General features: G+C 44.6%; 1 protein-coding gene across 3 annotated transcripts in view; it reads left to right on the top strand.

The window, feature by feature from the left end:
* The window catches only part of med25 (mediator complex subunit 25), a 54,713-nt gene extending 28,710 nt beyond the window's left edge, over window positions 1–26,003 (top strand). For 2 of the 3 annotated variants that reach the window (XM_080217491.1, XM_080217492.1), the window contains exons 10-20: window positions 154–383; window positions 2,301–2,417; window positions 3,026–3,111; window positions 3,722–3,779; window positions 6,215–6,322; window positions 8,216–8,404; window positions 9,652–9,759; window positions 11,865–11,948; window positions 17,514–17,690; window positions 22,498–22,702; window positions 24,900–26,003. In XM_080217491.1, the coding sequence (XP_080073617.1) occupies window positions 154–383; window positions 2,301–2,417; window positions 3,026–3,111; window positions 3,722–3,779; window positions 6,215–6,322; window positions 8,216–8,404; window positions 9,652–9,759; window positions 11,865–11,948; window positions 17,514–17,690; window positions 22,498–22,702; window positions 24,900–25,003 (1,466 nt within the window). In that variant the 3' untranslated portion in view covers window positions 25,004–26,003. The remainder of the gene's footprint in view (window positions 1–153; window positions 384–2,300; window positions 2,418–3,025; window positions 3,112–3,721; window positions 3,780–6,214; window positions 6,323–8,215; window positions 8,405–9,651; window positions 9,760–11,864; window positions 11,949–17,513; window positions 17,691–22,497; window positions 22,703–24,899) is intronic. The other variant, XM_080217493.1, reaches the window with a different exon arrangement.
* Window positions 26,004–26,273: the final 270 nt, after the last annotated feature.

Raw genomic sequence — 26,273 nt, 5'->3', positions numbered from 1 at the left:
AGTGCAGGCTTGGAGAGCTGAAGGGCCTGTTGCTGTGCTGGAATTTTCTTTGTTCTTTATATTCTCACTATACTGTTGCTGATGGAAAAAATATTTAAAACTTTGCTGCAGAGATAGCTAAACAGTTGTTTTTCATGCTTTGTTCTTTCGCAGTTCCTGCAGTCAGCCAAATCCCTCCTGTTTCTGGTGTAGGAGCAATGTTCAGCCAGGCCACTCCGCAAGCATTAACGACCACCCCTGTGGCCAGTCTGACCAAAGTCATCCCATCCACGGCTTCCATGATGACTGCAGCAGCACAGTCTAGCCTGGTACCCACAGTTACCACTGGCGTTCCAATACCACAGCAGCCACAGGCAGCACAGCAGCCCAACCAGCAATCCATGGTGAGTAACTCGTTTTTTCTATTTCTTTTTGGCATTTTTTATCTATCACCCTTGAGAAGGTGGTAACAAAACCATCTTCCTGAAGTGCTGCAGTCCATGATGTGTAGATACTCCCTCCTGCTACTGTTGGGGAAGGACTTCCAGGATTTAGAAACATAGAAGATAGGAGCAGGTGGAAGCCATTTAGCCCTTTGAGCCTGTTCTGCCATTCATCATGATCGCGGGTAATCGTCCAACTCAGTAGCCTAATCCTGCTTTCTCCCCATAACCTTTGATCCCGTTTACCCCAAGTGCTACATCAAGCCACCACTTGAACACATTGTATTTTGGCATCAACTACTTCCTGTGATAATGAATTGCACAGACTCACCACTCTTTGGGTGAAAAAATGTCTCTTCATCTCCGTCTTAAGTGGTCTACCCCGAATCCTCAGATTCTGACCCCTGGTTCTGGACTTCTCCACCATCGGGAACATCTTCTCTGCATCTACCCTGTCTAGTCCTGTTAGAATTTTATAAGTCTCTCTGAGATCCCCTCCCCCTTCATCTGTCTGAACTTCAGTGAAAACAATCCTAACCTAGTCCATCTCTCATGCGTCAGTCCTACCATCCCTGGAATCAGCTTGACAGACTTTCGCTGCACTCCCACGAGAGCAAGAACATCCTTCCTCAGAAAAGGAGACCAAAACTGCACACAGTGTTCTAGGTGTGGGCCTCACCAAGGCCTTGTATAATTGCAACAACACATCCCTGCCCCTGTACTCAACCTCTCGCAACTTGCCTTCTTTACCGCCTGCTGCACCTGTATGCTTGCCTTCAGCAAGGACACCCAGGTCCTGCTGCACCCCACCCTCCCAATTAACAGCCATTCAGGTAGCAATCTGCCACCTTGTTTTTGCTTCCAAAATGCATAACCTCAGATTTATCCAAATTATACTACATCTGCCATTGATTTGCCCACTCACCCAACCTGTCCAGATCATTTTGACGTATAACTTTGAAGAAACAGCTATGCGTTTCCAATTCGGGGTGTTGAGTGACACAGGGTATTGTAGATGGTAGTGTTCCCATTTAGGTGGTAGAGGTCTCAGAAGGCGTTTTGGTTGGTTACTGTACTGCATCTTGCAGATGCAGTACAGTAACCAACACTGCCCCACTGTCCACTGGTGATGGAGGGAGTGAATGTCTGTGGACGGGCTGCCAGTCAAGCCGGCAGCTTTGTCCTGGATGGCGTTGTGCTTCTTGCCTGTTGGAGCTGTACTCATCCAGGTAAGTGGAGAGAATTCCTTTTATCCTGGATGGTGTGGAGCTTCTTGTGAAATTTCAACACATTTTGTGTGTAATGTTCTGCCTTCAGTAAAAGCCCTATTGTCATTGTATGTATATAATGATCCTGCTAAGATACCCTTGAAATTACAGTTGTCGAAACTGTACTCATCCAAGCAACTGAGGAGAATTCCATCACAGTCCTGACTTGTGCCTTGTAGTTGGCAGACAGGCTTTGGAAAATTGTGTGATAAGTTGCTTGCTGCAGAGTTCTCAAGCTCTGATATGTCTGGCTTGGGTCACTGTCTGTGTGGAGTTTGCACATTCTCCTTGTGTCTGTGTGGGTTTCCTCCGGGTGCTCCGGTTTCCTCCCACAGTCCAAAGATGTGCGGGTTAGATTGAATGGCCATGCTAAGAAATTGCTCCTTAGTATCCAGGGATGCGTAGGTTAGAGGGATTAGTGGGTGTAATATGTAGGGAAATGGGGGTAGGGCCTGGGTGGGGATTGTGTTCGGTGCAGACTCGATGGGCTGAAGGGCCCCTTTTCTGCACTGTAGGGTTCTATGATTCTATGATGTTGTAGCCACAGTAATGGCTAATCCAATTTTGGTATTCACCTAATCTCAATAATCTGGCTCTCTTCTTTCTGCAGAGTGTGAGCGTTGGAGCCAGTGCTGGAAATGTTGTTGGGGTCACGGTGGCGCCTCCACCTCCCGGCTCAGTGGCCAATAAGATCTTAGCATGGAGTGGGGTGTTGGAATGGCAGGAGGTGAGGCGTGTCTCTGTTTGTGTATATTTCTATTGGCCAGAATGATTGTGGCGGAGCAAATTAGAGGATTAAAGTGTCCTGCATATCTAACAAAGCCGTGACTGGCATAATCTGCAATAATCCAACTGCTTGAAACTTAAACCAAAAGAGAAAATGCTGGAAAATCTCAGCAGGTCTGGCTGCATCTGTAAGGAGAGAAAAGAGCCGACGTTTCGAGTCCAGATGACCCTTTGTCCTGGACTTGCAATGTCAAATCTTTTCTGTCCTTACAGATGCTGCCAGACCTGCTGAGATTTTCCAGCATTTTCTCTTTTAGTTTCAGATTTCAGATTCCAGCATCCGCAATAATTCGCTTTTATCCAGTGTTTGAAACTTAACATTTCTCTTTGAGCACCCACTGGAGAGAAGATTTTGAAAATGCAAAATTTGTAATTAGCTCAAAGTACGATTGCGCGGCCACTTGGTGTATAAATATTTGCAGTGATGGTTAAAAATACTCTTGCCATTGGCACATTGTAACTTCAGAGGTTAAGTTGCTTTTCAAAACTCGACTCCACTCTACTGAATGTTGCCTGGATTGAGCTCTCTTTTTGCTTCGCTTTCTGCAGAAGCCCAAACCTGCGTCAGTGGATTTAAACGCAAAGTTGACGCGGTCACTTCCGTGTCAGGTGTACGTCAACCCGGGCGAGAACCTGTAAGTGCAAGAGCTTATATTCATAGTTTGAAGAATTGTCTTACCAGAAGGGGCCCATTGAAAAATAAAAGTCAAATATGATATAATAGAATCTACAGTGCAGAAGGAGGCTGTTCGGCCCATTGAGTCTGCACCGACGACAGCCTTACCCAGGCCCTATCCCCATAATGCTATGCACATACCCTAGCTAGTCCCCCTGTCACTAAGAGGCAATTTAGCATGGCCAATCCACTTAACCTGCACATCTTTGGACTGACAGGAAACCGGAGCACCTGGAGGAAACCCATGCAGACATGGGGAGAACGTGCAAACTCCACACACACAGTGACCCAAGGCTGGAATTGAATCCGGGTCCCTGGCGCTGTGAGGCAGTGGTACTAATCATTTTACAGATCTGCATCTTTTGTTTTTATGTTGAGTTTGCTGAGGCTTTGACAGGTGAGACTCCCTCTTCCTCTCTGCACGTGAAAGACTTTCCAAATTCCTTGTTAGCTAAGGGGACGTGGTATGTCTGAGATTAGAACATAATGTTGAACCGATGCTTTAAGGGCAGTGAGCTCTGCTTCACTGACATTTTTTTAACCTCTCCCTTCTCTCAATTCTTTTACAGAAAGACAGACCAGTGGCCTCAGAAATTAATCATGCAGCTCATTCCACAACAGCTGTTGGTAAGCAGGAGAGGGCTGTTTCGCCAGATTTTATTTTCAATGTATTGATCACAGGGAGGTTACTTGATGGAATGAAAAGAGATTTAAGGGAGGGAGAGAAAGAAAATGAGCAAATAATGTAGAAGAAATCCAAGGTGATGCGGAGCTGTTTACATATTTTCTTGGTTAGCAGTGCTGGTACTTTACCACCAAGACGAGTCTTGAGAGCTGATAGGACGGCATGGAGGCACAGTGGATCGCACTTCTGCTCCACAGCTCCAGGAACCCGGGCTCGATTCCTGGTTTGGGTCACTGTCTCTGTAGAGTTTGCACATTCTCCCCATGTCCACGTGGTTTCCTCCAGATGCTCAGTTTCTTCCCGTCATCCAAAGAAGTGTGGGTTAGGTTGATTGGCCATGCTAAATTAATCCTAGGGTCAGGGATTAGCAGGGTAAATATGAGGGGGGTTGTGGGAATAGGGCCTGCATGGAATTGTGGTCAGTGCAGACTCAATGGGCCGAATGGCCTCTTTCTGCACTGAAGGGGTTCTATGGATTGTCCAATAGTCATCAGTTAGAAATGAAGCACTTTGTGGAAGAATTGAAAAATAGAGTCATCTTCTATCCGCATCTGCTCTGCTTGCAGACATCTCCTGCATACTGCAGGATTTCAAAAGTTTATAAAATTCTAGCAGGATTAGATAGGGTAATTTCAGAAAGAATGTTCCTGATGGTGGGGGAGTCCAGAATTAGGGGTCATAGTTTCAGGATAAGAGGTAAACGTATAGAACTGAGGTGAAGATACAGTTCTTCACCAAGACAGTGGTGATTATGTGGAATTGATTTGACTTATTGTCACATGTATTAACATACAGTGAAAAGTATTGCTTCTTGTGCGCTACACAGACAAAACATACTCTTCATTGAGAAGGGAAGGAGAAAATGCAGAATGTAGTGTTATAGTCATAGCTAGGCTGCAGAGAAAGATCAACTTAATGCAAGGTAGGTCCATTCAAAAATCTGATGGCAGCAAGGAAGCTGTTCTTGTGTCGGTTGGTACATGACCTCAGACTTCACTACCACGGGAAGTAGTTGGGACCAAAATGTTGTGTGATTTCTAGAAGAAATTAGATATAGCTTGTGGAGCTCAAGGGATCAAGGGATTTGGTGCAGGGGAGGGAGACGGGATTAGAATATTGAATTTAACCAAAATGAATGATGGAGCAGGCTCAAAGGTCCAAATGGTCCCATCCTGCTTCTAGTTTCTGTGTTTTGAGGTTAGGGTACATTGATCCGAACACGTGCCGGAGTGTGGCGACTGGGGGAATTTCACAGTAACTTCGTTGCAGTGTTAATGTAAGTTTACTTGTGACTAACAAATAAACTTTTATTACAATAGGTCAGGGAAGCCAGATATAGTCTGATAGGAGGAGATTGGAGATACTTTTTGCTGTTGGTTATGATGATCCTGTATTAATTATTGGGAAATATTGATTCACCTTCCACAATATTGATTAGCAGTAAAGACCAACTGACTCGTTAACCTTTTCCTGAGTAATACCCCCCCACCCCACTCTCCAACTTTTACAGATGCACGATAGAAAGCATTCTTTCTGGTTGGATCACAGCTGGTATGGTTCCTGCTCTGCCCAAGACTGCAAGAAACTACAAAAGTTTGTGAATGTAGCCCAGTCCATCACGCAAACCAGTCTCCCATCCATTGACTCTATCTACCCTTCACGTTGCCTCGGCAAAGCAGCCAGCATGATCAAGGAGCCCTTGCACCCCAGACATTCTCTCTTTCATCTTCTTGTATCAGGAACAAGATACAAAAGCCTGAGGTCATGCACCAACCGACTCAAGAACAGCTCCTTCCCTGCTGTCCTCAGACTTTTGAGTGGACCTGCCTCACATTAAGTTGATCTTTCTCTGCATCCTAGTTATGGCTGTAACACTACATTCTGCATCTTTTGTTTCCTTCTCTATGAATGTTATGTTTTGTCTGTACAGTGCGCAAGGAACAATACTTTTCACTGTAAACTAATACATGTGACAATAATAAGTCAAATCAAAATCAAATCCTAGCTATGACTGTAACACTACCTTCTGCACTCTCCCCTTTTTTCTCTATGAACGGTATGCTTTTTCTGTATCGTGCACAAGAAACAATGCTTTTCACTATTATATATGTGACAATAATAAATCAAAATCAAAAGGTGAACATCATTACTAGACATTTCCTATCTCTCTACTGTTATGTTGTTTGCTGCCAGCAGATCACCATATTTGATGGTGTTTTTTTTTTGCTCACAATATAGCTTCATCCAAGATCATGAAGCAGATATTATCATTTAGTGGGAATGAGGAAAGGAGAGCAGGGAGCTATTTCTCTGATTTGCCATCTTGACTAACTACTGTCCTTTATCCTTTTATCCTCCCCCCACCTCAACTATCTAGACAACACTTGGACATTTATTCCGTAATTCTCGAATGGTTCAGTTTCAGTTCACGAACAAGGATCTGGAGTCATTAAAGGGACTGTATCGAATCATGGCCAATGGCTTTGTAAGTACCCAAGTGTGACCTCCTCCCAAGCTCTTCAACTTTCGAATGATGTTACTGGAAATTAGCGCTTTCTTTTGTCGCTGAACAATCTCTGGTCAGGAGCCCAGTTTCCAGTTAGCCTTAACCTTCCCAGCAGGTTAACAGCAAGAATGGAAAGGGAGCAGGAACTGCATGAAGGGGTGGTGCTTGGGTGAGGCCTGGTTTGGGTTTAACAGCCTCCAGGCTGTGAGAGGAAGTGAAAACTGAGGAAAGTCTCATGAATTTGAAGCCTCCCCAAGTTGGATTGGCATTCAGAAATTATTCCAGGCATGAGGATGTAGGAGGAAATACAACCTGTGGGCTAAGTTATAAATGATGCTTAATAAGAGCAATAGGAATTCAAAGCACTGACGATAGTAATTGTGAAGAGGGAGAAAAAATGTAGAATTGCTATCAACTGGAAGATTGGAGGCTTGAAGGTTAAGGTGTCAATCCTGTAACGATAAATGGGCAGCACACAGCGCCAGGGTTTGATTCCTGGCTTGTTTCCCTGTCTGTGTGGAGCCTGCACGTTCACCCCATGTCTGCATGGGTTTCCTCCCACAATCTGAAAGACATGCTGTTACGTGCTTTGGCCATGCTAAATCCTCCCTCAGCGTTCCAGAACAGGTGCCAGAGTATGGCGACTAGGCAATTTTCATTGCAATGTTAATGTAAGCCTACTTGTGACACTGATAAATAAACTAAACTAAAACCTCAAACTAAGTGTATATTGCATTGATTTGTGGAATGTGGCCTTTTAATCTTGTGCAGTCTTCTGAACCCTTAGTCCCCAGTATCTCACTTCTGATGTAAATTATTTTTCAGTGATTTATTTAGTTGATTTTATTTTTCTGAGTGTGGTAGGATTTTGTCTCTTGTTTTCCCCCACAGACTTGTCACGATGGGTTGAGCAATGTTTTAGACTCCCCTACCCAAGGAGATGGGGAAGTCCAAAACTAGAGGGCATCGGTTTAAAGTGAGTGGGGAGAAATACAAAAGGGTCCGGAGGGCCAATTTTTTCACAGAGAGTGTGCAAAGTGTTTGGAATGAGCTGCTAAAGGTCGTAGTAGAGGCAGGTACAATTTTGCCTTTTAAAAAGCGTTTAGATGGTTACAAGGGTAAGATGGGTATAGAGGGATATGGGCCAAATGCAGGCAGTTGGGACTAGCTTAAGGGTTTTCTAAAAAAAAAGGGTGTCATGTACAAGTTGGGCCAAAGGGCCTATTTCCATGCTGTAATCCTCTATGACTGTAAATGCTGTGGCGTGGCATGGCATGCCATGGAATTGCACAGAATGGCTTGTTCTGTTCCCCACACTTGGTTAAACTGGTCTACATTGGTGTCAATACTCAGTATGAACCTATTCCTGCCATGTATGGAAAGCAGGTTGGGTGCAGAGTGTGTGTGTACATGCATGCGACAATTACTGGAAGGAGGCTAGCTAGCAAAATGAGTGACCACATAAAGATAAATGCCAAATATTGTGGATGCTGCAAGTCTGAAATATAGGTGGGCCCTGCCTTGCTGTGTTTTTCCACCATGTCCTGTTTTATTATACACAAGAAGTAAGTACATGGGGTGGTTATGGGGAATAGGGTCAGGGTGGAACTGTTGTCAGTGCAGGCTTGATGGACCAAATGGCCTCTTCCTGCGCTGTAGGAATTTTATGAAAAGGGAAACTAAAGAATTAGATGTACTAATAGAAACCCCTTTGAACAAGACCAATTGCACGAGTTGTGGGGTTACTAAAAGCAAGGCATTAAAGAATGGATTGCGCATAAATTCTAGAATAGTGGGAATTTGCCATATGTATTCACACCTAGAAACCTGTTCAACATCGATGCCATAATCCTGACTCCGCGTTTCTTCCAGGCGGGTTGTGTCCATTTCCCACACAGTGCTCCGTGTGAGGTCCGTGTGTTGATGCTGCTTTACTCCTCCAAGAAAAAGATCTTCATGGGCTTGATCCCAAATGATCAGAGTGGCTTTGTGAATGGAATCCGACTGGTCATCACCAACCACAAGAAAGCGCAGCAGCAGAAAATTGAACAGCAGAGGAATGTAAGCAGCTTGATTAGAAGCCTTGAGTTAACATTGCGTCTTTCAGACTGTGGCAATGCCTGTGGGTGGGGTTGTCGAGCGTATTTCTGTCCATTTTATCCACTGGCAGCTGAATGTATTGGTATCTTTGTGTGTCTGAGGATGCCAATGTTTAGTAATGCTGTCAAATTCAAGTATATAAATCACTCCGTAAGTAAGATCCAGAGTGTGCTTTTAAGGTGCATTATCCTTAACCCAGCTTTAAAGTTGTGTGTTTGTATTAAACTGTTGCACTATCATGAACTGGAGAAGCTATTGTATTTACTCAACTTGCTGCACCAGTTGATGGCCTGATTTTTTTGAAGGGGTCAGGTGGTTTAAGTTCACTTACGGTACCTATTCCTCAATCGGGGGAAGGAGAAACTGGACTTCACATCTACAAACCCTGGGATGGTTTTCTAAACAGAGTGGTGCCAGCATAAGGGTGGCACAGTGGTTAGCCCTGCTGCCTTACAGCACCAGGGACCCGGGTTCGATTCTCAGCTTGGGTTGCAGTCTGTTTGGAGTCTGCACGTTCTCCCCGTGTCTGTATGAGTTTCCTCTCACACTCAAAGTTAGGTGCGTTGGCCATGCTAAGTTCTCCCTCAGTGTACCCAAACAGGCGCAGGAGTGTGGTGACAAGGGGATTTTCACAATAACTTTGTTGCGGTGTTAATGTAAGCTTACTTGTGACACTAATAAATAAACTTTAAAACATTAATATCTCCATGACCGCCCCCGCCCCCCCAACTTTCTTACGTAACTAGATGGCTTATTTCCATCTTCACTGCGTAGTGTTAAACTCCTGTCTCTGAAAGCATTGAGGAAGCATTGGGCAGCAGAGTGGCACGGTGGTCAGCAATGCTGCCTCTCAGAGCCGAGGACTTGGGTACACTTCAGGTCTTGGGTGACTGTGTGAAGTTCCTGCATTCTCCCCATGACTGCATGGCTTTCTTCCAGGTGTTCCATTGTCCTCCCATGGTCCAAAGAAATGCAGGTTAATTGGATTGGCCGTGCTAAATTGTGCCTTAGTTTCTGGAGGATCAGTAGAGTAAATATATGGGGATAGGCCAGGATAGGATTGTTATCATTACAGGCCCGATGGCTGAATGACCACCTTCTGCACTGTTGGGATTTTATGATTCTAAGAAGAAAGGCAAGAAATAAATGATGGTGGGCATGTTATAATAATAGATTTATTTGTGTCATCTTTTATCTTTCTTTGGCAGCAAATTGGTGGGACACAGCCAATGGGAACCGGGTCTCTCCCCACTCCAGCATTTATGCAGAAGGCACCTGGAGCAATGCCGGTCTCTCAAGGAGTGCAGCAGCAACAGGTATGAATGATCACAAATAAATGTTCACACCTTGCCAATTTGTATTTTAAACATTGCAGGGTATATAGTGACTCTGTAGTTCAAACAAAACCTGTTTCTCAGTTCATCTGTTGCAAGGGGTACAATCAGAATAGTTGACTGATGCAAACATGCTGTGCTCTGGAGTTCTGAGTATCCTTCGTCCTGAACAAAGAATGGATGTCATTCTGGGTACAGGGTGATTGGGGGTATAATGGGGCAGCTCTTTGCTGCCTTACAGTGTCAGGGATCCAGGTCGAATTCCCGGCTTGGGCCACTGTCTGTGTAGAGTCTGCACATTCTCCCTGTGTTTGCATGGGTTTTCTCCAGGTGCTCCAGTTTCCTCCCACAGTTTGAAAGATGTGCTGAATTCTCCCTCAGTGCACCCGAGCAAGCGCCAGAGTATGGTGACGTGGGAATTTTCACGCTAGCTTCATTGCAGTGTGAATGTAAGCCTACTTGTGACTAATAAGTAAACTTCAAACTTTACTTTATAATATTTTCCCCCTGCAACTCCAACTTTTGCTGGAGCACAGTTCTCTGCTACCTCATTTGATTGCCTATCCTCCATGTGTGAATCTAGACACCATTGATGGGTAAGCTAATTGGTCAGAGCAGAAGATGGTGGTGGTTGTTGGAGGTCAATCTTCTTAGTCCCAAACTGCAGGATTTCCTCAAGATACTGTCCTATGCCCAACCTTCTTCAGCTGCTTCATCATTGACCTTCCTTCCATCTTGGAGCCAGAAGTGGGGATGTTCGCTGATGACTGCACAATGTTCAGTGCCTTTCATGACTCAGATGCTGAACATGCCATGTTCAAATGCAGCAAGACCTGGAAACCATTCAGGCTTGGGCTGACAAGTGACAGGTAACATTGGTGCCACCTGGACAGCACAGTGACAGTGATTAGCACTGCTGCCTCACAACACGAGGGACCATGATTTGATTCCTGGCTTGTGTCACTATCTGTGTGGAGTTTGCATATTCTCCCTGTGTCTGTGTGGGTTTCCTCCGGGTGCTCCGGCTTCCTCCCACACTTCAAAGGTGTGCAGGTTAGGTTGATTGGCCATACTAAATTGACCCAAGATTTGGGTGGATTTAATTGGATAAACATGTGGAGTTATGTGGATAGGGTGGGGATTATTGTCACTGCCGGCTCGATGGGCCGAATGGCCTCCTGCACCTGATTCTGTTCTACAAAGTACTGGGCAATGACCATCTCCAACAAGAGAGAATCTAACCATCGCCCCATAATACTAATGGCACTACCATTGCTGGACCTTCACTACTGATATACTGGGGTTTGCCATTGACCAGAAACAATACTGGACTAGCCATATGAACGCTGTGGCTACCAGAGCAGCTCAGAGGCTAGGAATCCTCCAGCAGTTAACTCACCTCCTGACTCCCATAGCCTGTCCGCAATCTAAAAGGTACAAGTCAGGAGTGTGATGGAATGCTCTCTACTTGCCTGGATGAGTGCAGCTCCAACAATACTCAAGCTTGGCACCATCCAGCCCAATTGATTGGCACGCCATCCACAAACATTCATGCCCTCCCTCACCAATGCACAGTGGTAGCCATGTGTGCCATCTAAAGATGCATAGCAGGAATTCATCAAGGCTCCTTTGACAGCACTTTGCAAACCCACAACTGCTACCATGTAGAAGGACAAAGGCAGAAGACCCGTTTGAATACACCACCTGGAAGTTCCCCCTCCAAGCTGCACACAATTTGGAAATATGTCACCATTCTTGCACTGTTGCTGGGACAAAATCCTGAAACTCCCTCGCTCACAGCTGAGTAGTGCATCTACATTGTATGGACAACAGCACTTCGTGAAGGCACCACCCTTCTTGAGGGCAATTAGAGATGGGCAATAAATGCTGGCCAATCAGCCAGCATTTATCCCATCCACCAATCAAAAATAGAAAAATTGTTCAGAAGGGAGACTGAATCCATTAGATGAAAGAAGAAGTTATTTGGTTTTCTGTATTTGATCATTTTTGTAAAGCATTGAAGTTACACATATTTTAACAAGTGATCTAACTTCCTTGGCACCACCTTCCCTTTCCCCACTATTCAGATACCAGGCCAGCCAGTGACCACCTCAATACCTCAGGTTCACACAGTAACGACGATGGACGACCAACAACGGCAGCAGAATCTGGTATGTGTACGTTTTTAACTTGTTGCTTGGAAACATATGCTTGTTTGGAGTTTCTGGCTTAACCTTTTTTTTAAAGTTAAGAAGTCTCCTCCTCCTCCTCCTCCTCCTCCTCCTCCCTCCCCCCCGACTTTCTGTGACCCTAGATTGACAAATTGGGAAGTATGGGAGCAGTGGGGACTGAGGAAAGGCTTCCTCAGTTGTTGAGCGGGGTGAGAGAGATGGGCTGGGGAAGCTCCAATTGTTCATCTGGAATGGGGTGGAGAGAGAGAAGCTCTAAATGAGGGTGGGGGAGCAAGAGTTGCGTGTTGGGTGAGTTGGTAAAAAAAAAGTTTGCCCACAAAAAAGGATACTTTTTGTGGTTTTTTTCTGCAATAGGAATTGGCCCTATAAGAGGAGGCCATGCCCACCAACACACAATCAATTTAAAGGGTCTTGTAACTATTAGCACTCAATCTGAGCTCCATCGTAACCTTTGCTGTCTTGGAGATCATGACCCCAAAGTCCCATCTTGTGACCCCAGTGGAGTAGCAACCCATAGTTTGGGAAGCTCTGTATTAATGCCCTTCCCTCATGTAATGAGATTTGATTTATTATTGTCACATGTATTGAGGTACTTTTTTCAAATTATTCATTTGTGGGACATGGGCATCGCTGGCTGGCCCCAGCATTTATTGCCCATCCCAAGTTGCCCTTGGAGGGCAGGTGAAAGGCAACCAGATTGACATGGTTCTGGATTCGTGTGTTGGCCAGACCAGATAAGGACGGCAGATTTCCTTCCCTAAAGGACATTAGTGAATGGTGAAAAGTATTGTTGCTTGCGAGCTGTACAGACAAAACATACCTTTCATAAGTACATAAGGGTGAAGGAAAGGAGAGGATGCAGAACGTAGTGTTATAGTCATTGTTAGGGTGTAGAAACAGACCAACTTAACAAATGATAGGTCCATTCAAAAGTCTGATGGCATCAGGGAAGATTTTTCTTGAGTTGGTTAGTACGCAATCTCAGATATTTGTATCTTTTTCCTGACGGAAGAAGTTGGAAAAGAGAATGTCCAGGGTGTGTGGAGTCCTTGATTATGCTGGCTGCTTTCCTGAGGCAGCAAGAAGTGTAGACAAAGTCAGTGTTTGGGAGGTTGGTTTGCAAATTAAGCTTATAAGTTTATTTATTTATTCGTCAGATGTAGGCTTACATTAACATTGCAGTGAAGTTACAGCGAAAATCCAGTCGCCACACTCCAGAGCCTGTTTGGATACACCAAGGGAGAATTTAGCACGGCCAATGCACCTAAACAGCACGTTTTGCGGAGTGTGGGAGGAAACTGGAGCACGCAGAGGAAACCCACTCAAACACAGGGAGAACGTGCAGACTCTGCACAGACAATGACCCAGGCTGGGAATTGAAACCGGATCCCTGGCAGTGTGAGGCAGCGATGCTAACCACTGCGCCATCGTGCCACCCTGAGTTTAGTAGTACTGCCAGCCAGGGATAGGGTTACAACATCGTGCACTGTTTCCTGGCAGATGCAGGTTGGATTCTGCTCTGTCATGTTGCTGTTGAGGCCATCGAGTTTTAGTTTTTGATAGTCTAATTGTTACTTAACTCAGTGTGGGCACAGCAGGATGGGTACCCTGAAAGGGCAATTCAGCTCTGATCAAGAACAATTGCAAAGTGCAGCCTTGTATAATGTGTGAAAGGTTTGAAGTTATTTTGCTGATTATTGACCTATTAATGCAGCTGTTTTCTCTTTCCCAGTTTATTCTCCTGCAGTTGTGCTTTGTAGTCCCAGCACTGAGTCCGAATGTTAAGTTTCTCCCTCTCTTTGAGAGAGCAGAATGGTTTGGATTGGGGAATTGTCAGGACTGCCAATGCAGTGCTACTGCTGGGCAGTCATCAGACCAGAATTATTTGAGAAACCCTCATTCCTGCCCATATAGAACAAAATATTACCATGCCATCTTGTTAATTGTATGTCAATTATATTGTTTTGTCTTATTAAAATACACAAGTGAAGTTAAATTAAGTACTTTGATCAGATATAAATAGAGGTAACTGGGAACTGGAATCATAGAAACCATGCAGTGCAGAAGGAGGCCATTAAGCCCATCGAGTCTGCACCGACCACAGGACCTATCCCCACCACCCCACACATTTACGCCACTAACCCTTCTAGCCTACACATTGCAGGATACTAAGGGGCAATTTTGCATGGCCAATGTATCTAACCCGCACGCCTTTTTGGACTGTGGGAGGAAACCAGAGCACCCGGAGGAAACTCATGCAGACACGGCGAGAATGTACAAACTCCATACTGTGACCCAAACTGGGAATTGAACCCAGATTCTTGAAGCTGTGAAGCAGCAGTGCTAACCGCTGTGCCACCGAAGGAGAGGTATAAGGCTGAACAAAGTCAATAAAAATTCTTGTTAAGGAACAGCTCTGTGTAATTAGCTATTTGGTAGTACAATTGAATATTGCTGAAAATAGAGACATTTTGTCTTGCACTCATCGGGACAACTCGCAAAAATACCAGTGCAAGGGAAAACAGTTTTGTATGGTATAAAAAAAAATTTATTTATTAGTCACAAGTAAGGCTTACATTAACACTGCAATGAAGTTACTGTGAAATTCACCTACTCATCATACTATGGCACCTGTTTGGGTCAATGTACCTAACCAGCACTCCTTTCAGAATGTGGGGGGGAACAGGAGCATCGGAGGAAACCCATGCAGACACAGGGAGAACGTGCAGATCTATGCAGACAGTGACCCAACCTGGGAATCGAACCCAGGCCCCTGGCGCTGAGAGGCAGCAGTGCTAATCACTGTGCCACCGTGCTGCCCCAAGAGAAGGGCAGAAAGTGGCAAGACCCGGATAAGGTTACAGGTGTTGATGGAAAAACAGCAATTTTGCAACATGACAATCAAAATGTTAGGATACATTCCTCAAGGCAAGTTCCTCAAAGCTAATTGGCACAGATTGTACACTGTCTCAGAACCTGATGTGGAGTTGCCTGTGTTGGACTAGGGTGGGCACAGTAAGAGGTCTCCAACTCTGAATTCACCTGATGAAGGAGTAGTGCTCCAAAAGCTTGTGCTACCAAATAAACCTGTTGGACTTTTAACCTGGTGTTGTGAGACTTCTGTCTCTCAGAACCTGAACAAGTAATAGAAAGTGAAGAGGCACCATGCAGTTTACATTGGACGAAAGCAAACAGATTATGACAGGTAAAAAGCAATAGGATGCTAAAGCACACCGTAAGGCTATTTATTCCAAAGGGTGGCATGGTGGCACAGTGGTTAGCACTGTTGCTTCACAGCGCCAGAGACTTGGGTTTGATTCTAGCCTCAGGTCAATGTCTGTATGGAGATTGCACATTCTCCCCATGTCTGCGTGGGTTTCCTCCGGGTGCTTTGGTTTCCTCCCACATTCCAAAGATGTGCAGGTTAGCTGGATTGACTGTGCTAAATTGAACTGTAGTGTCAGAGGGGCTAGCTAGGGTGAATTATTGGCGTGGTGGGGATAGGTCCTAGGTGGAATGGTTGTTGGTGCAGACTCGGTAAGCCACAAAGGCCTCCTTCTGCAACATAGGGATTCTATGATTCTTCTATGAAGTAAATCAATAGCCAAAGAAGGTAGCCTTTTTCTTTGCATGATTCCTGGTCTTGGCCCTAGGAACTTGGTTGCAGGTTAAATCTGTTGAAGAAGCAGCAAAGTATTCTTGTATCCTAGAAATTTATTCATTCTGTAGGCAAAATGCAGGGTTCTTTCTGGGGGTCAGATTTTGGAGAGATGGAAGTCAAAGACAGGTTGTTAACGAGGAGTGCTCAGAGCAGAAGACAGTCATTCGGCTCATTCAGTCTGCTCTGCCGTTCAATGAGATCGTGGCTGATTTTCAGAGGTTAAACCGCAACTGAAGGTCAAGTTCACAAGCTGTATGGTTGAAGGAAATGAAACATCTCCAGTCTCAGTTACGTGACAGGTTGGCATTGCGTCGAGTTATTCAACGAATGAGGTCTCCTTGTTAAAACCCATTGTATTTTGAGGTGGTCACTGTAGAACATAAACGAGGTTGGAGGTAAGTAACGCATACCTTTGTCCGTAACTGGCTGGTGCAGACATCGTGCTTGCTTATACGTTGTGTTGGCTTGGTTGGAATGTTTATGCACTGCAAGGTGTGTTATCCAGGTGTTTGCCACGTTAACATTTTATCTATGTTTAAACTGCTCAAACATCCAGAACGTAAGGTCAGTGGTGTCCACTTTATCAGTCCAACCATTCCTCCAGTTAAAAAATAATAATTTCATAAAAGAGCTAGGCTGACTTAGATGCACATTTTTCTTCCTGTTTCCTGGACGGGACATTATCAAATGTGTTGAGAGGAATCCAATGCAAACATCATTCTGAGAGAGGTTTGCCCTTATGTGGCTATCCATTCTCTATGGGATAACGAACAGAGAAACGGTTAAGGATTGAGTTTGCAAGCATTAAAGAAATGTTAGAAAAAAATCTCTAAGACAAGATGGATCTTCATGTCACCAATTATCAAGACTTGATATGGAGATGCTGGCATTTGACTGGGGTTGGCACAATAAGAAGTCTTAGAACACCAGATTGAAGCCCAATAGGTTTATTTGGAATCGCGAGCTTTTGGAACGCTGCATCTTCATCAGGTGAGTGCAGCGGAGCAGTGCTCCAAAAGCCCATGATTCCAAGTAAACCTGTTGGACTTTAACCTGGTGTTATGAGACTTCTTATAATTATCAAGACTGTTTTACAAAGGAAGAATGCTTGCTTGAAGAGATTGTTGGAGGTCTTAGAGGAAAGTTGTCTTGTGTTCTTAGAATCCCTACAGTGCAGAAGGTGGCCATTTGACCAATTGAGCCTGCACTGACACCAATCCCACTGACACTAAGGGGCAATTTAGCATGGCCAATCAGCATAACCCACACATCTTTGGAATGTGGGAGGAAACCAGAGCACCCAGAGGAAACCCACACAGACACAAGGAGAATATGCAAACTCCACACAGATCGTCACCCGAGGCAGGAATTGAACCTAGGTCCCTGATGCTGTGAGGCAGCAGTGCAAACCACTGTGCCACCTCAATGATGGGTTATCTGAAACGTGGAAAATTGTATTTTACCTTGATTTGTTTTGAAATTATTTGTGTTATAAAGCTTACTATTTCAAGAAAGAAATGGGAATCTGTTAATATGTTAATTATGTTAAGGTGCACTGATGACGGACATTGTTTAATTAAATAGCCTGATCCCATAAATAGGGGTCAGCTGAGACATGGTTAGAAGAGGGGGGGGCATGAGGTTGAATCAAGTCAGTAAACTCGCTAAGCTCTGTGTGCCTTGCTTTTGACTTCACTGACCAGCTTGGATTCTATTAACAATGCTTTGTCTAGCTGCTTAGCTAAGAGCTGGGTGTACAGTGTTGCAAGGAAACCTTCTCAAGCTGTTCAGACTTCAATGGTTCGCTCTCATCAAGATTTAGCACAGCCCTGCTACCCTCTTGGTTTGCATTGTTTATCATTCTTTTCCCTCTTCGCTAACAGCAGCAGCAGATGCAGCTCAGAGCGCAGCAGCAAGCCCAGGCTGCGACACAGCAGCAACAGCCGGGCGGCCCACCTCCGAATCAGCCTCAGGCTCCGCAGCAGACCGGGCCCCTGCTACGACCACCCAACCCTGGTGCTAACCCACAGCTTCGCAGCCTGCTCCTCAGTCAGCAAACAGTGAGTGTCATCGCAAATGCAAATGCCTGCTTTCCTGGAGCACTTTGGCCTCATCTTTCCAATCTTGAGCTTTTTTTTCAGCCAGCGTGTGTCCTTTTAACGATAACAGCCTTGATTGCCGTGAGATTCTGGCAAGTTGTTCATTTCGTCGTCATTTAAGAGCAGCAGAATTTGATTTTTTTAGTGATGGATAAGTGACACAATTGTTAGCAGGTATTCAAAACAGAACATACTGGTTAGGCAGCATCAATGGAGAGAGGAACCCAGTTAAAGTTCCAGGTCTATGCTGCCTTACTAGAGTATTTCCAGCATTTTCTGTTTTTATTTTGAATTCCAGCATCTACAATATTTTGGTTTCTATTTCTAAGCATTAACTATTGACTTGCTAAGATGAAAGAGATTATTTGCCTTGGTCATTTTGAATATGTACACGGCATATAAATTCATGTAACAGTTAATTTAGTTTGTTTACTTGTCAGTTACAAGTAGGCTTACGTTAACACTGCAATGAAGTTACACTGAAATTCCCCTCGTCGGCACACTCCTGCTCGTGTACACTGAGGGAGAATGTACCACCCTAACCAGCACATCTTTCATACTGTGGCAGGAAACCGGGACACCCAGAGGAAGCCCAGGCAGACACAGGAGAACATGCAGAATCCACACAAACAATGACCCAAGGTGGAAATCAAACCCAGGTCCCTGGTGCTGTGAGACAGCAGTGCTAACCACTATGCCACCGTGCCGTTAATTCCCCATATCTCAAGTTGTTGCTAACAATCCCCATTGCTTGCACTATTCTATCACAGCAACCACCTATTTTGGACTGTGACTCCAATACTGATAAATGGTTAGTTGCGTCCAACGGACTACTTGTAACTCTCTTCCATCTGACCTTCAAGCCGTTTCAATCAGCTGTAAGCACCTAGATAAAATGGATTATCCACAGTGAAGAGATTCTGGATGCAGCTGCTAAAGGGAGAGTCAATTATCAGGACTGATTTCCTGATAAAAAATGGAATGAGTATTGACAGCACTGTGGCAGACACTGTTTGGTTTGCTTGTTCACGTGTGAACTTGTTTGGGCTCTGCACCAGAATCCAAAATTACACTCAGAAGCCAGACTAGTTGCTAACAATTTTCTAACTTAGCATAAATGTGGGGATAGAATGCTTCACTCCATGTGACAAATTGGGGATCCTTTCTAGTAAAACAAACTTATTTATTTTTATTCATTTGTGGAACATGGGCATGGCTGGCTGGCCAGCCAGCCAGCATTTATTGCCCGTCCCTAGTTGCCTGAGGGCAGTTGAGAGTCAACCATATTGCTGTGGCTCTGGGGTCACATAGGCCAGACTAGATAAGGACAGCACATTTCCTTCCCAAAAGGGACATTAGTGAACCAGATGGGGTTTCCCCACAATCGACAATGGTTTCATGGTTATCAGCAGATTCTTGATTCCATTTTTTTTTAATTGAATTCAAATGCCACCATCTGCTGTGGTGGGATTCGAAACTGGAACATTAGTTGATTTTCTGGATCAGTCATCTAGTGAAAATACCACTTGGCCATTGCCTCCCTCTTATTTAATAACAGTTTAACAATAACTCTAACAAATGAAGCAGCCTAACCATTACAATTGAACAACATGAAATACAACTTCAATCTATACCTTGTCTGTTTCACTTCCAAATACGGACTTGTATTGCCACTTCAAATACAGTTAGCAACCATAAATATACATGCTATGAGTCTCAAAGCTTTGAGAGGTTTTGATTTTCAGAACAACTTGCAGACTGCTGTCTTTAAACAGCCAGAACTGAAAGCTGTTTTCTCTCTGCTACATACTTATCTCCTCCCATTAATCACATCATCACATAACCCTACATACCTAAACCTACCTTCCATTCCTTTAATCAAAACCTCAGGGAACCTTTTTTTTTGTGAACAAAAGTCCATTAGCTCTACCTTGGTAAACACTATGTGGTCAAAATGAGTAATTAACCTTCTCTCCCAGCATCTGAGTTGTATTCCTTCCAAACATACCGACTACCTGTAGAAAAAAACTGAACCTTAAAACATTTTCCAAAATAACAATACATATATCTATAGCAAGTACTATCATCCCAAACTCCAAACGCAGCAAGCAATGCCTCTGCTATAGCTTCAGTTACAACTGCAGAGTTTACTTTTCTCCACCAAAATGCAGAGAGGGAGACTGAATTCTGTGCGTAAAACCAATCCCAGTTACTTACAGCGATGATTGGGAAAGTTGCCCAATAGGGTCCACTCTCTGGATTTTTAGTTTAAAGTTTTACAGTTTTCTTTTTAAAGTTTATTTAATCGTCACAAGTTTGGCTTACGTTAACACTGCAATGAAGTTACTGTGAAATTCCCCTAGTTGCCATCGTCCAGCACCTGTTCAGATCAAGGTACCCAACCAGCGCATCTTTCAAAATGTGGGAGGAAACTGGAGCACCTGGAGGAAACCCGTGCAGATATGGGGAGAATGTGCAGGCTCCACACAGATAGTGACCCAAGGCAGGAATTGAACTGGGTCCCTGGCACTGTGAAGCAGCAGTGTTAACCACTGTGCCACCATGCTGCCCATAGAGCCACTATTATGCAGCCTTTTTAAAACTGTCTTCTTTGATGGGATGTGGGTGTCACTGGCAAAGCCAGCATTTGTTGGCCATCCCTAATTGCCCTTGAACTGAGTACCAGAGGGTAGTTAAGAGTCATTCATATTATCAGTTTCACAGTAAGGAGAGGGCCTTCTGTTTTTTGTGAACAACATATTTTATTAAATGATAATTGATAGACTAGATTTTAAGTCCAGATTTTATTAATCTAGTTTAAATTTCACCAGCTGTTGTGGTGGGATTTGAGTCCATATCCTCTGCAAATTAGCCTGGGCCTCTGGATTACTAGTCAAGTGGTTAGCACTGCTGCATCACAGCACCAGGGACCTGGATTCAATTCCAGTCTCATATCACTGCCTGTGTGGAGTTTGCACATTCTCCTTGTGTCTGCATGGGTTTCCTCCAGGTGTTCTGGTTTTCTTCCACAGTCCAAAGGTCATAGAATCCATATAGTGCAAAAGGAGGCCATTCAGCCCATCAAATCTGCACCGACCACAATCCCGCCTAGGCCCTATTACTGTAACCCCACATATTTACCTTGCTAATCCCTCTAACCTAAGCATCCTGGAACACCAAAGGCAATTTAGCATAGCCAAAACACCTAACCTGCACATCTTTGGAGTGTGGGAGGAAATGAGAGCGCCTGGAGGAAACCCACACAGACACGAGGAGAACGTGCAGATTCCACACAGACAGTGACCCAAGCAGGGGATCGAATCTGGGTCCCTGGTGACGGTGGTATAGTGTGGGTTAAGATTTATTGGCCGTGCTCAATTGACCCTAGTGTCAGGGGGATTAGCTAGGGTAAATATGTGGGGTTGCGGGAATAGGGCCTGGGTGGGATTGTGGTCATTGCAGGCTTGAATGGCCTCCTTTTGCACTGTAGGGATTCTTTGACGTGACTTTACCACTGCACCCTTGTCGCTATCAATTTTAAAAAGCATCTTGATTGGCTGCTCATTGTGTTTAATAGCAATGCATTTGCTGTAGGACTGGGACTGTCCTAACAGATTTTGGAATTTGGAATTTGGAGCTCGGATAAGAGGGCTAACTGTGTTAAAGACAGCCCTTTCCAAGTCTCATGCTGACAGATTTCCTGTTGAACAAACGCTAAGTCTAATGACTCAAGTTTCACGACTCGGTTTCAAGACACTGGGTCACCCCTCCGTGACTTGAACGATAATGCCACGCTTGGGTTTTGAGAGTGTTGAGCTGCACCGTTATAGTTCCCAATTCTCTGACCTGCACTCTCAGCGTGGCAGCTGTTTGTGATCCAAGGTAATAATTTTTGTTTGGCAGCCGTGATGGTGCTAACCTAAGCAATCCAAGAAAATCTGCTACCTTTGTGTACAGAAGATCCTCATAGAGTCATGGAATAGAATCATAGAATCCCTACAGTGCAGAAGGAGGTCAATCGGCCCATCGAGTCAGCACCGACTACAATCCCACCCAGGCCATATCCCCCTAACCCCACATATTTACCCCTCTAATCTACACATCCCGGGACACTCGGGGGCAATCTAGCATAGCCAATCAACCTAACACGGACAACTTTGGACCTCATCTTTGGACATCCTATCCTCTTTCACATAACCAGAGAAACACTGGTCCAGTATCTCAACTTGGATGAGATAATGCTGAATGTTATTGCATGCATACATTTGAGCTAGGGAGAGGTCAGTTTATTGCAGCATTTTTAAGTGAATGAAATTTGAGTTGCAGCTCGCAGTGCCTGTGTTACTTGGAGGAAGTGACAAGCCGTCATTACCTGTGACTATTTATGGCGGGACGTTTCAAAATTCTTCTTAACGTCATCTCAGCGAGAGCCCTGAAGGAACTTTCTGTTGTGCCAGCACCTCATTTGAGCTTTATTTCCTATTTTTATACATTTCTAATTTTTCATTATGATGAGCAGCAAAATATTCATGTTCACAAATTCCTCGCCCCAGAATAAACCAGAAATGTAACAAGATTATCAATGTCTTTAAATGGATTTTAATGTACTTAACTGCTACAGATGATATATGTATTGTGTAAACCAGAAGAAATTTCCAAATTCTCCCATTTTGGTAGATAAGCCTCATTCCCTTCACTATTTGCTTGTCCTGGTTTGCTTTGGTCCTGTAATTATTTTGCTTCTTATGCCCTTTTTGTTTTGGCCCAGTCGCAGAGTGGAGTTCCGCAGCCTCAGCAACCCATGCACCACATTCAGCAGCAAGCCTCACAAATGCTGTCCCATCAGTCCATGGGTCAGCAGATGCCCCATCACCCTCAAGGACAACAACTCCAGATGCAAGGGCAACAATTAATGCACCAAGCTCCTGGGCAGCCATGGGGCAGCCAGATGCAACAGCGCCCACCTTTACAAGGTAAGAAACTCCCAAAATCCTGTCCGCTGCGGTTAACTGGCATACCAACAATCTCGTCAGGGGAACAAGTGGAAACGTTGGATGGACGAATGAAAATTGTATATAAATACAGCAGTATTGCAGATGCACAGGTCGTAAAGGATCAGAACCAACCTGAATAAATGCTGCAAGAGATAATGTCAACAGTCTTTTCAGTTATAGCACTAACTATAACCCTACATGTATAATTTATCATTGGACAGGTATATCATCAGTGAATACTGGTCATAAATTAGTTAAGCTCTTGTCACTTTCCAGAGGGGGACAGTCTTACATGGGAATTATAGATTAAAAGTGTCAGAGTAGAATTGACTTGGTGATAAAGGATGAACAATGGATGGGCTCTTGGACAATGGCAGTAGTTGAGAAGAATCAGCAGCCAGGGAATTAGGGAATAACCTACAACTCCTGGGGAAAAATACGCTAACCCTCTTGCTAGGGGGTATCTCAGAGTCTACTGTCAACTATTCACAAATAGAGGTCCAAAGAATTCCTGCTTTAGCCAAAGAGAGCCTGCAATTCATAGAACCTCTACAGTATAGGAGGCCATTCAGCCCATTGAGTCTGTACCAACCGCAATCCTACCCAGGCCCTATTCTCGTAATCCCACCCTGACGCTAGAGTCACTTCAGCATGGCCCATCAACCTAACTGTCACATCTTTGGAGTGTGGGAGGAAACTGAAGCACCCGGAGGAAACTCACACAGACACGGGGAGAACATGCAAGCTCCATACAGACAGACAGTGACCCAAAGTTCGAATTGAACCTGGATCCCTGGTGCTGTGAGACAGCAGTGCTAATCACTGTGCCACCGTGTTGTCCTTGTAACATCTGCTATTAATAGCTGTTGTGTGAGGCATCCATTAAGTGAGCTTCCCAAATACTCTTTGGAATGATAACTATTCCTTAAATCTTGCCTCTTTCCGAGCCTTTTGGCTCAGTATCAAAGTTATAACTCTCCCATGTTATATTCATAACCGCTGCCCATGTGGGATGCACAAGATGGATGAAGCTTGGGCTTGTGTCTGTTTTTGTAGCTTGTTTTCCCTGAAACCAGTCATTACCCTGTAGCCAGGAGCTTGAGATGTATTATCCTGCGTCAGGTATGGCTGACTGGGGATCGCTCTTGTAGGAAGGATTTACGGGTTGATTCACATCCTGTTTGGCCGTGTTCTGAATGCACCTTTCTTGGCTGTCAAGTGCTTGGCTGCGACTTGAACCTGGAGCTTCTGGCTCAGAGGCAGGGACGCTACCCACTGCACTAGAAGACCTCGTTATTATGTATAAAGTTGTTAAGTACAAGTTGGTATTATTGAATGAATAAACAGGAAAGGGATTGATTGGAGTCACTGCCATGCACTAGGGCTGACTGAGGTTTGTACTGTCTTTTCAGACTGCACTGTTTTTAGAGTGGTGCATAGGCAGCACGGTGGCACAGTGGTTAGCACTGCTGCCTCACAGCACTAGGGACCTGGGTTCAAATCCTGGCTTGGGTCACTGTCTGTGCGGAGTCTGCATGTTCTCCCCGTGTCTCCCACAATTTGAAAGACATGCTGGTTAGGTGCATTAGCTGTGCTAAATTCTCCCTCAGTGTACCCAAACAGGCGCTAGAGTGTGGCGATTGGAGGATTTTCACAGTAACTGCATTGCAGTGTTAATGTAAGCTTACTATCGACAATAAATAAACTAAACTGGACGGCACAGCGGCAGAGTGGTTAGCACTGCTGCCTTACAGCGCCAGGGACCCAGGTTCAATTCCATCCTCAAGTGACTGTATGGAGTTTGCATGTTCTTCCTGTTACTGAGTTCCCACCGGATGTTCCAGTTCCCTCCCACAGTCCAAGATGTGCCGGTTAAGTTGATTGGCCATGCTAAATTGACCCTAGTGTCAGGGGGGATTAGCGGGATAAATATGGAGGGAGGTTATGAGAGTAGGGCTTGGATGGTATGGTGCTCAGTGCAGACTTGATGGGCCGAATGGCCTCTTTCTGCACTGGAGGGATTGTAAACATTAGCCCCAAATCCAGTGATGCAAACTCTTGGGGAGTTTGGAGAGTTTTTCCTATCACCGTTCCCATATTTAGGCTTATGTTTGCACCCCGTGGCTTGTCCTTGGTTAATGGTTTCTTTTTTGCAATTTTGTTTTCAACTCTGCAGGCCAGATGCTGATGAACACAGGACCACGGGGCCCAGTCCCTCAGGGTGGATTGCAGCAAGGCACAAGCCTGTTGGAGGAGGAGATTCTGATGGACCTCATCTAGAAGCTTCGCGCGTCTGACTCCTCTTTGTCCAAGGTGTGGACGAAACGTACGGAAGGTCGACATGGAAGTCGGCCTGATGAACTACTTCCTGTTCTGCAAGGACAAATGAAGAGATTTGCATTTGACTTGCTATCCTTTTTAAATGGGTTAGTGATAGGAACTGGAAGAGCTTGTTTTTTTTTTAAATATGTTAGATTTTCTCAGAAAATCGGAGGGGATTAGGTGAGCCAAACAACCCGTACCGAATCTCTCTCTCAACAGGACAGGTCAAGATTGAAAGCAACATCTGCTATGCTTTGAAGGTTGCATTTTCTGCTCAGTGTGCATTGATCTGATTTTTTTTTTGTAGTTATTTTTTAAAAGAAAATTATGTATTTAATTTTATTTTTTGGAAAGCAACCCGGTGTCTGTTGGTTTTGTTATTTTTCTTCACGTCCTCTCTCAGTAAGCAGATCTGAAAATAGCCGTCAAGTAATCGACATTGTAACTAGGGTGAGCAGCGCGAATCGTGGTGTGGCAGGGATCGTGCTTTCACCTCTGAGGTCTGCTTTGTTGACAGTGCAAGTTCACTGAAAACCCCAGTAATCTTGAGAACGGATGTCTCCACATCACAGCGCACCACTTGTAAGTATGAAAAGTTACCTTATTATTCTCCCCGCTGCCCCCTTCCTCACCCTCACACCCAACCCCAAGAAAATATTGGGCACGTCCCATTTTCATTTTTAGCAAGTTCTGTTAAAAAGTTCTAGTCATGATCCAGGGAATCATTGCTGCAACTGGGATGCACGGCAGCAAGAAATAAGCTGGCAAAGGACAGTTGGGTGCAGAGGGTAAGTGGATAAAGGTCATACCAGAGTGTGTGTGTCTTTGGATCAGTAGAGCTTTGTTTGCAGGCTAACCTGGCCACTTTGCTTTTCTTTACTTCCATTCAAGTTTCAGTTGTTGTTGTTTTCAGGACTTTTCTGTGATTAAATGTGGCTTCAATTCAACACCCCCCACTCCCCCTGGTAAAATTCCATACACAGAGCAAAAGGTGGTGCTTGAAACTGCAAGAATAAAAAGACATCATCTTTTAAAAAAAAAACTGACATCCGGGGGGAAAAAAGTCAGTATTTTGACCATTTGATCAGAGCTGGAAAGAGATCTCCTTTCCGGAGGACAAAGTGAGGGGCAGCAGGAAGAGGGGGCGGCCTGGGTGAAGTTAGATGATCGTCACAGGATGGTTGCAAACAAGTCACAGTGTGAGAGTGGTGTGAGACAGACGAACATT

Source organism: Carcharhinus amblyrhynchos, chromosome 35 (assembly GCF_965287045.1).
Source record: "Carcharhinus amblyrhynchos chromosome 35, sCarAmb.v2.hapA, whole genome shotgun sequence".
NCBI lineage: Eukaryota > Metazoa > Chordata > Chondrichthyes > Carcharhiniformes > Carcharhinidae > Carcharhinus > Carcharhinus amblyrhynchos.
This window is presented reverse-complemented; position numbering and strand designations above follow the sequence as displayed.